Consider the following 16,031-nt stretch of genomic DNA (forward strand, 5'->3'; position numbering starts at 1 on the left):
TAAAATTCTCAAAATTTTCCTCCACTAAATGGCATCTGATCCACTGCACCTTGATATATAATCAAGTCTTGTTCATGTTAACAGCATGGAAGATGTGCTTTAAGCACACTGGCTTACAAATATAATTTTTCATTATGAAAAGCCAATCTTATTTACTGACCATACATCGTCCAAGAAAATCAAATGAGTTTTCTTCAGTTTCCATCAAATCCGAATAAAAATAAACCGTGTATACGAAAGTTTGTAAAGTTTCCAATTCTGACCATAGGAAATTGAGATTTCTTTCAGGATGGCTTTTACATCATCATTGCCACTCTCTCAACATGAGCAGAATTTAAAACTTACACACACACACACACACACCAAAGGGGTTCTAATCCCTTTCCACGGGCGCTTTAAGAGAAACAATTATTAGAGAATTTGGGTTTCGGAAGGGGTCACAAGTATTTTAGCAGGGCAGTGCACAAGGCATTAGAAGTGCAAATCCTCACCCTACTTTCCAAGTAAATGACGAGCACGTCGACTAGCATCTTTTACACGTGTGTCTATCACATCAACATCATCATCGAAATGATCCAAAGCCTTGTTCTGACTGCAAGAATCATGAGTAATGTAATTAAGGAATAAATTTACAGTTTCAAGAACTTGGCCACCTCGCTTTGTTCAGAAGGTTGAAAGGGGAGAGTCAGAGAATGCAGGATGTTTTAAAATGGCAAAACATCAAATAGACGAATGAATCAACACAACCAACCTCTCAATTTCAGAGCCCATGTCAATAGCCATTTCCTTGAGCTCTCCCAATAGATTACTTAGATCAGACAGCGCATCATCTTGCTTTGCCTTTTCCACCTGCTAACACAAATGAATGAGATTGAATGACAGATATATACTGCATTGGAAAGCTAGAAAACTTCAATACACACAACCTAACAGAGTTTGGAGGCAGATGTTTCCTATTCATGAGTAAACATTATGAACAAAGACGTCTAAAAAGAAAAGAAAAGGATTCTTTTCTTTGTTTCTTTTGGAGAAAGAAATGGTGAGGGAAAGGAGGTAAATTACAAAAAGTTGAAAAAACTATAGATGGGAGTTTATCATGTGTTCAAGCTCAAGCCCAGGATATCAAAACCCAGATTTGCCTGGCAAGCCCAGAAGCTTCTTCAGAAAAAAAGTCAAAAATAAAGCAAACAAAGCATAATCTGAGCATGGTTTGCTAGAATCAAAATTATTTTGATTGTAGCTTGCTAGGAATCAAGTTGAATTGGCCAAAACAAAAACAAAAAGAGAGGGGGAAAGCAAAATTTGGGTTGGCCCAGTTTGTGTAGTCAGGTTGGACGGCTCAGTTTGAATGAAATTAGGAACTGAACAAATACCCTACGCATAATAATGAAAACCCATTTTGAGCATGTCTTATATTTCAATTAATACATACATGTTGTTTTTGATACGCTGTTTTTGTATTTTTTATAGATATATGAAATTTTATTAATAGGAATGAAGGAATAGGCATAACTCAAGTACACGGGATGTATTCAAGAGAAAACAGTTGGTCAAAGGCTATAAATAGATACAAGAAAATTATGAAAGCTCGATCCGTTGAAGTCTATTGCAATTTCCCATAGAAATAAAGTATTGAATAAAAAACATCTAAGTTCATCCATTGAGCATTCCTTGTCTTCAAAGTTCCATTTGTGGTCCAATAGAATGAACGGACAACGAATTTCCCTTTCCTAGAGGGAAACCCAAAACGTGTTGCTTTCGTATTTTATGGCGAATGAATTTAAACTAAAGCAAACAGATGACCCCTCAAAACCCAATCTGGATTAACTCGGTCAAGCGAACAGATAACCCCTCAAAGTAATGTTGTTTCATGCTTTGTTAAAAAAAAAAAAGAGCTTATTGCTCGATTATGAAAAGACGAACATACCTCAACTTTCTGAAGTGCATTTATGGGTTCAGCAGATGGGTTTAGTGTGTTTGACGATCCATTGGCTGTATTCAATCCTAACCTTTCCTTCTGCTCCAAGTGGTTGAGGTTTCTCCTGGATGAATCATCTGTATAACCAAAAAAAACCACATATAAAGAAAACAGAGCAAAAGATGATAATGAAAAAGGACAGATAGCAAAGAGTTGCAAGGCAGAGATGGTTCAGTCATTGCCAGTCTTCTTTGATCATTTTCCAAAACCAATATAATTTTTATTTGTTTTTTCAGGGGAGGGGAGGAGGGCAATGAGCCATGGCATTTATAGAATAGAAAGAAAATTAACCTCCTATGATAACAGGGCCACTTATTGGGCGTGTCTTCTTTGGCTTCCAAGTCTTAGAGAACATGCCTCCAAGACTTCCAAGAAGCTTCTCACCCTGAAATCAGCAAATAATAATGAAATGAAACTGTTTCTTTAAATTCAGAATATCAATAAAGAAAATCCCAAGACAACAATATAAAAATCAAGAGGACCATAGTTGCCATTAAAGGACTGAAATGCAAAAAGAAGCAATATTTCCTACGTCAAGACTCCCATGAAGAATATACTTGTACTAACCCGGATTGTGTATAGCAAGGTGGTAAATGAAATTCCAAATTGCTTGAAAGAGATAAGTACTTACACTCTATAATATTTCCAAAAGGCTCTAATTGTAATATTGACTAATTCTTTTAGAATATAGGCCGATATGTGGCTTGGAATGTTACAATACTACTTCGGAATTGAGACTACAAGTCATATGTCTTCACATTTTGAATTTTTTTTCATGGAAAGTATTTGTTGATTGACGATTCTGCAATTCCATGAAGATGTGAAATTAATATACGACGAGAAACTCCATAAAAAAGTGCAAGGAAATCTACGATGCATGTATATTAAACAAGAGTACAATAGGAAGACAGGATGCAAAAAGCAATATCAGTATGTGAAACTGATATAAGCGTTCGATCCCTCCCTTCCTCAAGCATAAAATGAACATGACAAATATAATAGAAACCTGCAGGTGACATTTGATGAAAAATACATTAGAAATCAAAAGATTAACTTCTCTTGCTCTTATCTTAAAAAATACTAAATCTATGAAGACTGAAGAGATATGATTAGAGAAAAGCTTTATTCACAAAAGGATCTCACAAAAATAAACCTACAAATTGATATGATTTGATGTAGTATGTTAGATTGAAAGTTCTTTTTGTTACAAAGTAGATTTGATGTAACACAAGTAATGTCAGTTTGTAAGTTTACTTTTGTGAGATCCTTTGTGGATTTAACACTTCTCATATATTCAGTCTGCATCGTGTTAATTCCTGTAAAAATAATATAACACGAGAAACTCCACAAAATGAAGTGTGAGGAATCCTGACGATGTACGTTATTTAAAACAAGAGTACAATAGGAAAGCAGGATTGAAAAAGGAACATCAATATATGAAAATCAGATCCATCAAGTGGTCTCTCTGTCTCTGTAAAGTGGGAGTACTAATTGCTCAAATAAATAACAACAAAGAATGAGAAGATTCCTCCAAAAAGCATAACATGCACACAACAAATATAATAGAAATCCTACAGGTGACATTTGATGACAACTACATAAGAAATTCAAAAGATCACCTACTCTTTACTCTTATCTTATAAAATACCAAGTCTATGAAGATATATTTAGTCCACTTCTGATTAAAATATTTATCTTTGACTCTTGGAGCATGGGCTATTTTATTAAGGTCATACCTATACACACTGGTTGATGGAGGAACGGCAAAATGAATCAGCACATTGACATAGTGGTGGCAGTTGAGGATGGTGGTGCAGGAAGACAGTGCAGCAGAGGACTAGTTGTGGTAATAATGATAGGGTGATTGTACATATCTGGTGATAGGATTGGCAGAGCAGCAGGTTATAGATCGGTTGTGCTCATCTCGATTAGTTTTCCTCATCACCATTGCTCATTGTTTCCATCCAGGTGGCAACAGTTAGAAAGCTTAGTGAAGTGTTGTATATTAGGTTTATTGGATAGGAGTGGTGCCAAAAATTATAAAGCTACGACTCCTTGGGGTCTCAAACTGGAGACAGGATTGAGCAAAAAATAAAAAGATATTTTCCCAATGCAGAGACATTACAAATCAAATTTCTAAAGCATGCAGCTGACATCCAAAATCGATATCTACATATTATCATAGAGAGTGAGCAATATCAAAGACAACCATGTGATCCTCACATATTAGAAATTTATACTTTGACAAACATGAAACATATCACTTTAATTTGCCTTCTATAAACTAATTTCTTATAGTAGATATTCTGATACGCAAACGAGCCATACCCGACTAAGATCGTGATCAATGTCAGCAGCACCCATGTGGGTCCGGGTAAGTTGCTCACCCTGCTGGTGCAAGGTGACCAAAGTTTTGGTAGCATTGTCTCTTATGTCCTCTGCTATCTTCACACAACCTTTGACTGCTGTCGTAGTCTCCTCAGCCTTGTACACGGCATAGTTCTCCAGCTCTTGCACAGATTGGTTCTCTAATCCACCAGAGTCATGGAAAGCATTCTTGTACCTGTTTCTCTCTGCTGAAGTAAGTGCATAAGAAGATGAAGAAGAGGAGGTTGTTTTCTGCTCTTTATCATCAAAAGGGTTGGTTCCAAAGTTTGGTGTAACCTCAGAAGAAGTCCTCGAGGAATTGTGTTTTCGCTTATTATCCAACTCATCATCATGGCCAAAAGGGTTCAAGCTAGAGGGAACAGAATTTCCAGGATCAACTGAGTTATGTTTAGCAATCTTCAAGGGAGATTTCTTTAAACCAAACATTTTGCAATGAAAAATATGCAGAATTCAGTCAAAAAAAGTTGATTGTGTACGAGCTCTTGCATATAAAACACCGATACTATTGAATCGTACAGAAATTAACAATGATCCTGCAAAGGAAAACAAGAACAATATGTGAGATTGCACCACCGGTTACAATGAGAAAATCGATAGCCAACAAGCCAAATTCAAAGAGCATTTAGTGTAAAAAATTATAAAGTCTTCGAGACTTTTAAAAAAAAAAAAGCTTACAAAGTAAAATTGTAAAGAATAATCCAAAGCCACCAGAACTGAAAGATTCAAAGAGAGAGGAATAAAAAAAATAAACCCAAGAGCAATCTAACCAAGGCAGTTCATTGCTATAAATAGGTAACCATTAAAGAGGGGAAAAATTACTACGAGGTTGACCATAACTTACCCGAAATTCCAAAAGCAAAGAGGTGAGGTGACCAAAGGAAGCACGAAAAGTTAATCATAGATTTCTATTATTAATTTTTGAAGATTAACATACCGGGGGCCACTTTGGCGAGAAACGAAATAGATCAAATGGTATAAAAGTTCAAACAAAATACGTATTATCTTTTGGTTAAAAATTAATAAAAAAGATTTCAAAGAATCAACATACTCGAATATTCTGCCAGGTTGCGAAAAAAAATACAGGAAAAGTCGTGAATCTAAAATTATTGATCGTTCGAGGATAGAGAAAACCAGAACGAGGATCCCAAGACAGCGGTTTCACTCGGTTGACTTAAAATTTCTCTAACAGCAATAAAACAGTAGAAATGTCGTTTTCTTTTCCATTTCATTCCTGTTTTCTCACCAACCAAAAAGTGAATCAGGACAGAAAATAATCAAAAAGTGAACCCGTGTACGATATTACAAAAAGTACCCGAAAGTTTAAGGACAAGTCCACAGAAGGATTATCAAGCACATGCTAGTAGAAGGGATTTCGGCTTTATAGCCCGTAAGAAACTAGAAAAAGGAAGAAAATGGAAATAGTATTGATGTTACTAAAAATAAAACAAGAGAAGCCAAGATTAAAAGAAAAATAGAGTAAATCCATCAAAACCCAGAAAAAGAATCCATCGTTTAAACACATCAATAATTATGATCAGTGGGTAACTCGATCTGGGTACCTCAAAAGCTCCACCAAATCATGAGGGACAATATCCTGCACGAGTGAAGCGCAGGCAATATATTCGAGACGGTTTCAAGCCTTCAAATGAAGACATAGCGAAGGCCGGGGCAAGGACACATAAATTGCATCAGCAAAGTCTTCGGGGGCCCCAGCTTTTCCCCCCTAGAAAACTAGCAAGAACGGAGACGGAAGGCCCTTTCCCGGTCATGATATATCCGTTCTCTATGAATAAAGATCCCGTTACTGTCTTTTTCTTGGACGGAATTGTCCTTAGAAGTGTATCTATTCTATCAGCTTGGACGTTAACACCGATGACACTAATATTAATTTAAGTTATACTACGAATCACACACCCCACACGTCATTTTTTTTTTTAGATAAGATATCATGTTTGTAATTGCCTTCAAACTTGCTGGTTATGTTAGATTTTGGAGCCTTTATTTGATTTTATGTATGGAAGCTTGCAGACGAAATCAAGTCTGTTTACGTGAGAAACTTACCACCTACTGTATCTGCTTCTGAAATTGAGGAGGAATTCAAGAATTTTGGTAAACTCAGTGAGGAGGGTGTGGTCGTTAGAAGTCGTAGGTTCATGTCCTTTGCACCTTATTGAACTGTTTTACTTCATTATAGTGTTGAAGCAAGTAAAGCAGAGATGCAGAGAAGGTGTTTGGCAGAATGCCTCTAAGAGTATTTGATTTTCACGTGATTCTTTCATACATGACTATTGTGCCTTTACAACTTTATATAGACAGATACAAAATAACTAAGTCATCCAACCAATGATGGACAGCTGTAAATGGAATATTCTAACAGACTTGCATAACTTATTCTAGACTATTCTTGAATGGAATTGATCCTCTGTTGGTGCTGTTGATACTCTCTTTGCTTTCAGCCACTGATATTGATCCTGATGATGATGCAGGATTCTTTTCCTTGACATATAGCATCGACTTATATGAAGCTAAATGCTTATCGTGTGCAGGAGATTGAATTCCATGGATATAATAGCATTTCAATTCTACTAAATTCCATGGATTTTTTTTCTTTTGTTTGCTGAAATTCCATGGATTTTAGTTTCGGTCTTTGATACTTGATGACTTTATTTGGATGCTTGATAACTTTTATTTATAGGCTTTCATGCATAACTTTTTTCTTTTGTTTGCTGAATAAAGTGAAGATGCTTGATAACTTTTTTTGGATGTAGGGATATTGATTTTGCCAATTCAATACTTCTGACTGCTGTTTGCTTTTAATACAATCTAGTTGGGATGATTCCATAGCTCAATCCAAAATCCAAATCTCAGTAGCATAAATATAATCTAGTTGGTATTTAGTGTGGAAAGAGTTTTCTTTCTTTGTTGGTGTTTGATTTTAGACTAGGTTCAAATGACATGCTTTCTTACAATTTACATTAAGCAAATACTTTTTCCAATGACCACTCCTCTCATTAGCATTCTCAGTTTTAGTGTGATGGGGGGAAGAGGAAGATGGAATGCCACCCAGGCCTTCGACATTGACTTCAATCCTTGAAACAGTTCATGTGAGTGTCCATTGTGCACCTCTATTGTTTTCAAACAGTTTGTAATCAATCCTTTGTATGTAATGAACCCACCCCTTTTCCTCTATAGGTGGACTGAATGTAATTCTGAAGCATCAATTACATGTCCAGCGTACAAAGTTGATGGTGTGTATATTTATTTTCTCACTACATTGCACATGTGTTCCAATTAGCATGATTTGACTTTTGCTTGAGTTTTTTTTTTTTCTCTTGTTTTAGAGTGCGAAAAAGTAGAGTTAAAATGCAATAGTTGAGAAACGAAGCTCAATCTTTTTCGTGATATTTACTACCTTTCCATTGAAGTTTTTCTTCTTCTTTGCTGCCATTTCTTTGATTTTGGGACGTGACGAGGTGGGGATTTTTTGGATCCATATAGTGGAAGGTATGTGGAATTTTGTGTTAGAGTTTTTGTTTAACTTTAGAGTTCGAGGAAAATGAGATTTGTGATTTGAAAATTCTTTCAATTTAAAAATTTGCTTCTTTGTTGAGAAAATGGATGAAGTAAAGGAAAAACTTTGTTTCCGTTTATTTTTAGGTGCCGCATGAAGTGTACTCCGCAGACTGTAAGGCTATCATCTCTATGTCAGAGATTGGGAGCTTGGAGGAGTTGAATCCGTTGTGTTGGAGAAAGCTCAGAAATGGCAGTGTGAGTTGATGTGGAATTTCAAAAGCACTTTTGCCGTTTGGTTTAGAGGTGTTTCCAATGTTTATATAATCTCATTGGTTTGTAGGCGTTCAGATTTGTGTATGGATTTTGTGTATGGGCGGGTTGTGGAGACCCTGTGTTGTGATTCCTAAAGTGTACATTTGCTTTTGTGCCACGAAATCATGAATGGAAGAGAGGTGTCAGACAATACATTCAATGGAAAGTTTCCTTTTGCTTTATTTGGACCTTATATATGGAAGCAGTGTTTATACATTAAAAAATATGTTGATAATATGTTTCTGTCAATCCATCAGGTTCTTTGATTTGTTTGCCGAGGAACACAATTGCTTTCTAGTTCTTTGGTATTAATCCCAAACCATTAGGTTGGTTGTCCTGCGTAGATGTCTGTATGAGATCTTTTAAACATCATTGGCTAATAGAAGCAAAAAGTCTTCAAAATCACAAATGCAAAATTCATTCAAACAATTGTGCAAAAAAAAATATTTGCAAAAAAGTCTTTAGAATCTCAATTGCAAAATTCAGTCAAACGGTTGTGTAAAAAAGGTATATTTCACTTGAACAAATACAACCAAGAATCTCACAAATTTTGGGGCAGAAAAATGCCGATTAAAAAGGACATAACCTTCTTGAATGTCATTTTAGAATTAATATAAAATCAATATTTTCCCCCGCTTTGGTCAATCATATACATACAAGGTTACACCCTTATCAACAAACACTTTGTTTATACTTTGTTCAATACATGATAAATACTTCACTTCTAGACAAATTAATCCGTTTTTGTTCCAAGTGAGAGAATTGAGAAACCTACCTTACAATGAAGATGCCATATCTTCATTCAAATGCCTTACAATGACAATGACCTATCTATTTTAGAAAATAAAGAGATACTTATATAGTCCCATCACCTAATTTCACTTAATTGCACACAACATCGGAGTAAAAACCGATGGTCCTCCTTTGACAGTCCTGAATGCTAAGCAGCTCCACATCAAAAACGTCAAACTGTTTTGAGCTGAAGAAGGTGGAAGGCCCAACTTGAAGAAATGAAATATTCTTATCAACAGACTTGGTTCAATAACACATACTGGACATGAGGCTGGAAAAAGTTGCATACGGTGATCATGAATTTGATTGTTGGGCATTTATTCCTCCAAAGTTTAGTATCAATACCATACATGAGTCATTTCAACCAAAATCAGGGAGTGGTAAGCATTTATTTTTATTTTATCTAGGTATCAACTTCAGGATGAATTTCAAAAATCTTGGAGAAGCATTGCATAAAAATTTAATTACAAGGTTGGGCAATAAGAAAACTTGAGAAATCAATTCTTGCTCAGGCAATATGATCATGTTATGCATCTAGGCTCTATTACATGTCCTGACCCAAGCTGGAACCATAACACTGATAATCCTATTGTACCAAAACACAAATTTTCTCTGCACTACAAAGTTTCTTAGAAATTTGATTGAAAGATTTGACTTTTCTTCAGTTTCTATCTGTTGAAATTATTCTGGCAATAGATAATTCAGGTTAATTCACATTAAAAATAGGGAAAGGAAACCTGGGATTTAAGAAACTGATAGGTGGTCCAAGTTCTGGTGGAATGATTATTCTTCTCTTTCATCTATGCCTCATTTCTCGAATCCCTTGCTCAAATCTTGCATAAATTTATGTTGCTTAGCCACTCCAACAAATTTTCACCTTAGTAGACAGTCATAATGAAGATACCTACCTTATGCGTCACCATAGAGTTACAAAGAAAGCAGGCAAGATAAGTATGTTCTCCAGAATAAATTTCTTCTCACTTGCGACCAATGCATTATTGCCCAGAATAAATTTCTTCGAATAGAGTTTATCGAGCTTGGTTAGTATATACGAACTCGAATTCGGTTAAGCTGGAGAAAATTTGAAGACTTCTTATCGAACTAGGTATACCTAATATATATATTAAGGTGGAACTCGATTCAAATTCAAATTAAAAAATAAACGAGTTGATCGCAAGCTTGAGTAATTTGAACTCGAGTTAATTATTTTGAAATATTATTAATTATTTTAATTTATTTTAATTAACATTTTAATAATAAATATTAAATTGAACTCTTTTATTTAATCTAACCTTTTATTAAACAAATAAATGATTTATGTTGATGCCCCCCAAGTTACTGTTTGGGATGGAACGGAGACTTAGAGTATCGAGACATGCAACACATGATTATATACCTTCGTTCATGATAGTTAATATGCAATACATCTTAAAAAGTAACTAGCATTATGCAATAATCGTAGTGGAAATAAAGGGTGACATAAAATAATTGATGCTAGAATGAACTAAACATATGAAAATATTAGATTAACCATAAAAAGATACTTCCTCACTTAAGAGGTTCACATAAGTTCAACATAACGTGGGAGATGAAATTCCATAATATTGGAACTACATAATCAGATTAGCTCTCGCATATGCTCTATGGTATATAAGGTCAAAGCTATGAACATTAAAATTGAATCCAGCCTTCACTCAAGATCTAGCTCTTCCTCAACCATCTGTATCCAATGGTTCATCCTACTCGTCAAAAGCTGGTTCTGATACAACTTCTATCATTTCGAAGAATGATAGTGGGTTTATAAGGGTGAGATTTACTTGCAATCTCAATAAGTTAAACAACTAACTTGCACATATAAAATATGCATGATTAATGATAAATATGAGATGCATGTTATGCAGATAAAAATATCTTTATTTGTCTCCCATCGAGATTCCTCAACATTTTCCAAAAAAATCTTTGATGTATATTTTCTTACAAAAAACATTTTTTATTTCATCTTTTCAAACAAAATACTTCATTTTTATTATAGCTATCAATATCATTAACATAATGTATGGATCACCACAGCTCCCAATTATGCAGAGTACCTGTAACAGCCCGCTAGAAATTCATTGATGGAATTTCTATTGACTTTAGGAATCTCGTAAAAATACTATAAGTTTTTACGAATCGACCAATCGAATAGGTTTTAGTCTGTCAACATAGTCAGTGTTATCACTCACTATGGTGTTAGAAATATGAGTTTTATTTATTTGAGGTGGTTAGAAGTGTCAGAATGCATTATGGTCTACGCCATCAGACTCAGTGGATTATTTAGGATTTTATGGAGTAATAGCCTATTTTTATAATTCCGGACGAAACGCCTGTTGGAAATTGTGAAATTATTTGTAGGGGCACTTCAGGGTTGAATTTCGGTAAAATATTTTTACTGTAGGTTAATATGAATATTTAAGAATTTTTAGTGTTAAGTTTATGATTCACTTTTTCGGAGTGAATAGTAATCTTGGTAAGCGCATCAATTGCAGTATTTCAAAATCACAATGTGGAATGTCCAAATTAGATTAGAGAAATTTTATTTGGACACTTGGCAAGATCTTAGCCACACTTAGTGAATAATATTAGACACTTGGCACCATGTGAAACGTTTGTTGGATTTGAAGGAATCAAGGTGTGAGATCATGCCACTTAAGCAAAACTTTGTTTCATCTGCTCAACCAAATGGTGCCAAACCAAAAAAGGTTTCAATCCTATTGAAACCCTAAATGGTGGGAATCCAATTGAAAGCCCAAAACTTGGTTGAAACCGAAACCCTAAACGGTTTCCCAAACCTTAAAGTTGGCCTTTAAACCCTTTCTAATCCGATTCTAGCATTGTGTTTAATCACTTGATTAAATCACTTCCAAATGCTATTAATCCTTCAAATTTGTGTTAGAACATCATTATCCAACTTTGTTAACTTTGAAAAATTGATTGGGCTAAGTGATATTGGATTTGAGCTTGATAACAACCCAAACCCTCTTTAAACCCCAAAATTTAGGCCCATTCGATTTAGGCCCATTAAGGCCCACGAATTTGGTCACCATAGGATTGCTTCATAGTTAAGTTTTGTACCCCCACTTGGCTGGCCAGATCTTTACAAGAAGGGCCTAGAAGGTTCTTGAAGTACAAAGCTAAAGGCCACCTCACCCTTTCACTCTTACACTCTACCTTGAGAAAAGATCTTGGACTGATTTTTATGAGAAGAAAAGGCCAACACTCAACCTTTCCTTCAGTCCTATCACTTTCCATAACTTGTGTAAGAGGCTCTCCAGTCCACTTCCCATGAAAAGCAACTCCCCTTTACACTTTTCCTTCATAGAACACAAAAGACACTCTCGGACAGTTTTTCGTACCTCTTTTGAATGCCTGTTTCGAAGCTTTTTTAAGTGTTTCATCAACAATTTTCCTTCATGAAAGTTGTTTCTTTTGGAGTCTCATTTACGTGGATATCTTATTCGTTCCATTTGGATATCATTTGATTGGTCAACAGTTTTTTAGACCCAAGAAAGGTCATTCTGGGCGATAAACTGGAGAGTTTGTTATATTTTGGAGTTTTTGACCAAGCTAATGAGTAGATCTTGGTCCGAAATTCTTATGGAGTACTGTTAACATGTGTATATGAATATTGGTTGAGGATTTGTTGCATGATTAAAAGTTTTGGTGAAATATTTTCTTAGGTCTAGAAACTTAGAAACTGGAAGAGGAAAAACAGTTTCTGTTTTGAGAAAGTTTAAATCTTTTATGGTTTAATCTTATTCCAATGGCTTTGATATTTTTATTGGAAGATCCTAAGCCTCTTATATACATGTTAGAATGTTATTTTGAAGATATTTGATGTTAGTTTCGAAGATATGAAATTTTATACATTGAGATATTTGGTTAGGCCAAAGTGATGATGTTCTTGGCTAAATTTATGTTTTGGGTGATGTTTAACCATGTGATCTTGAGTTTGAAGCTTGGATCTGTTTTAGGAAACGTTTTTAAACCATGTGATGTTTTGGTTTGAAGATCACTTCTTTATAAGTCATGAATCAAGAGGTTGATCAAAACAAGTTAGAAACAAAAATCTGTTTTGAACTTAGAAGAGAAACCAAAAAGTTCAAGTATAGTTTTAGTGATTTTGATGACTTTTGTTCATGATTCAAAACATGATTATTCTTAGGAATATGTTATGGGTATAGTAGAAGAAAAATTTTAGTTTAATCATGAGTTTTGAGATTTGAAAGAATTACAACAAAATCAAAGGAAATAGCCTTGTAAGTTTCGGCCATATAGAGTTTTAACGGTTGTGTTTAATTTTAAATTTTTCTGAATTGATATTTGAGCTTAGGACAAAATTTATATAAGGTATGTAAATTATGGTGATTTTTGGAGTTAGGGGTAAAATGATCATTTTTCTACATGTAGAGGGTAAAATGGTAATTTTACTCTAAGTTGATATTTCTCCATATTCCTAATTGTTAGTGATTAAGTTCTAATTTTTAAAAATCACTACTTTCAGTTTCTTGTGATTACCCTTGAGTTTTGTCTCGTAGCGCAAAAATCGAGGTAAGTTAGCTTTTAACTTACTATCAGTTTAATGTGTATGAGTGATGAGTAAGGGAACTAAAGTGTATGTATCCATGTTATCATATGTGCCATGTCAAGTCATTACATATTTATCTGTTACACAAAATTTATTCTGTCATGATTTATTCATCTGTTATACAAGATATTCTGTCACGTATTGCTATACATTAAAAGTATGTCATGTTAAGTTAAGTATGCTATCTGTTACATGTATTTCATGCCACGTAATATTCACTGTCACATATTACGTCATGTTAAGAAATGTTGTTTGTTATATGGTATGCCATGTTACGAAATGTTGCATGTTACATGTATGCCATGTTATGAAATGTTCTCTGCTACATTTATGTCTCGAAATATGTCATGTCTTTCATCTTAGTTCATGTCGCGTTATGCTACGTCAAGACTTCTGTCTTTTATGTTACGTTCATGTTATGTCATGTTACGAAATGTCATGTATGACAGTTAAGTTATTCATATCAATCACGACCCTAAGCGCTAGGATGGGGTAATATCCTAGTGAAACTCATTTGTTCACGCTTGAGTGTTAAATAGGTGTGAAATTCCCTGGGTTGACGAAGTACAGTTAATAAGTTGCGAATGGGGCCTAATTAGCTGGTCACCGGAGCGCGCCAGACACTAACACCGATGGTGCCACACATTATGTTATGTGTGTCCACAACAAGTGTGGCACAAACAAATAAGTCATGGGACCACAACAACTGTGGAGCATACATTACGTGAGACACAGCAATTGTGACACGTAGAATACGTGGGGCCACAACAACTGTGGAGTACGTATTAACGCACTCATAGCTGGTATAGAAACATGTGATGTGATGCAGTAATTGGCAGTGACACACGGCTCAAGTGGACCTGTGTAGCACCCATATGATCACTTTAATGATTAAGTCTATTGAATAAGATTCCAAGTTCAAGTTATGTTTCATGTTATGTTATGTTCAAGTTTACGTTCAAGCAATCATGGTAATCCCATGAGACAAGAATATGTTTTAAGTTCATATTATGTTATGTTCACGTTTACGTTATGTTCTAAGTTCACATTTATATTATGTCATGCTCAGGTCCATGTTATGTTTCTAGTTCACGTTCATGCTATGTTTCAAGTCCATGTTATGTTTCTCGTTCATGCTAAGTTTCAGTTTTAGTTTAAGTTATTCCAATTATGTTATGTTGTATGTCAAGTTATGTTATGATTACTTATGATTTGATTATGCATTCATGCTTTTACTTCCATGCATGCATCATTAACCTGTGTGGAAGTTTCCTGTTAACTTGCTGAGATTTGTAATCAAATCTCACTGTGGTAGTCCCAACTACTATTCCCCTCGAATGGTAGATTTTGTTACAGGATCTGAAGGAGAATCGAGAATCGACCAACTGGAAATGATCGACTAAACAATGGTGTGACGTAGCTGGTAGTACAGTAGTTACCTCATTACTACTTGTATTTGTGGTGTTCAATCTCCAACACTCTTTTGATCAAAAATCATTTTGGACTAGTGTTGTGATCTTAATTGTTTAGTACGTCATTATGTATGAAGTATGTTTTAAGTATTTGAGATATTTCGGTTTGGTGCATAGTATTGCTGAAGAAAAAAATTATCCGCTGCGAATATTGCATAATGCTAGATGCATGTTAGGAATATTGCATCTTATATGTCATGAACGGGGGCAGGTAACCTTGTGTTGCATGTCTCGACGCTTCAAATGTCCGTCCGATCCCAAGCGAAATTTGGGGGCGTCATAGTACCTATCGGTGATCGTAGTACAACTCATGTTGAAACTACGTTATCTGTAGACTCATTCATAATGCATTGGTAACATAACATTTCATCATAGCATAATATCATAATGTATGCACACACCAGCCTTAGGTGCCATAAATGACTGCTCAGGTATTCTTTAAAAAGAATCCATTCGAAACCCGTTAACGATTCTTTATCAATTTAGGAGTTACCACTTTATTTTTACTCACTCCAGAGTGGACAAATGAATTTCACTAGTATAATTCCCCATAGCCTTTGGGCCGTGACAAAAATTTCTTTTACATGCTATGCTTGAATTTTGTTTTTCATGACATGTGCTTGTGAAGTATGCTTTATTATAAAATCAAAAATTTCATATAATATGCTAAAATGGTGAAAACTTACATGTGTCCTGTAAGCAAGTAGTTAAATGCTCAATGATATGCCACATGATGTTTCATGCTCAAAATGACATTTATATTATGAATGTGGTATTTATACATAAATCATAAATAAATTATCTACTAGTAAGTTAGAAACTAACTTACAAACTTTCTGGATGTTAGGAATTTGTGAGGAAATATTGTGGTCCTTGAGCTCTCAAAACTCAACTCACTCCAAGAACCTCACTCAAGCTACTCGGTTTTTCACCTTCCTCACACTTTGAA

The 16,031-nt window shown here is 34.9% G+C and overlaps 1 protein-coding gene and 1 long non-coding RNA gene across 2 annotated transcripts; one reads left to right on the forward strand and one right to left on the reverse strand.

The window, feature by feature from the left end:
• Positions 1-6,202, reverse strand: LOC109011467 (SNAP25 homologous protein SNAP33-like). The gene is made up of 6 exons (XM_035694228.1): positions 5,926-6,202; positions 4,307-4,899; positions 2,270-2,363; positions 1,928-2,055; positions 752-849; positions 1-592 (listed from the first exon to the last, which is right to left on the reverse strand). Exons 2-6 carry the CDS (start codon positions 4,790-4,792, stop codon positions 493-495), a joined length of 906 nt encoding a protein of 301 aa, XP_035550121.1. The 5' UTR covers positions 4,793-4,899; positions 5,926-6,202; the 3' UTR covers positions 1-492.
• A 218-nt stretch (positions 6,203-6,420) lies between these two features.
• Positions 6,421-8,393, forward strand: LOC109011468. The gene is made up of 4 exons (XR_001999333.2): positions 6,421-7,470; positions 7,559-7,614; positions 7,792-7,870; positions 8,024-8,393. It is a non-coding gene; the product is annotated as an uncharacterized LOC109011468 (long non-coding RNA).
• The last annotated feature ends 7,638 nt before the right edge of the window (positions 8,394-16,031 follow it).

This window comes from Juglans regia, chromosome 9 (assembly GCF_001411555.2).
Source record: "Juglans regia cultivar Chandler chromosome 9, Walnut 2.0, whole genome shotgun sequence".
NCBI lineage: Eukaryota > Viridiplantae > Streptophyta > Magnoliopsida > Fagales > Juglandaceae > Juglans > Juglans regia.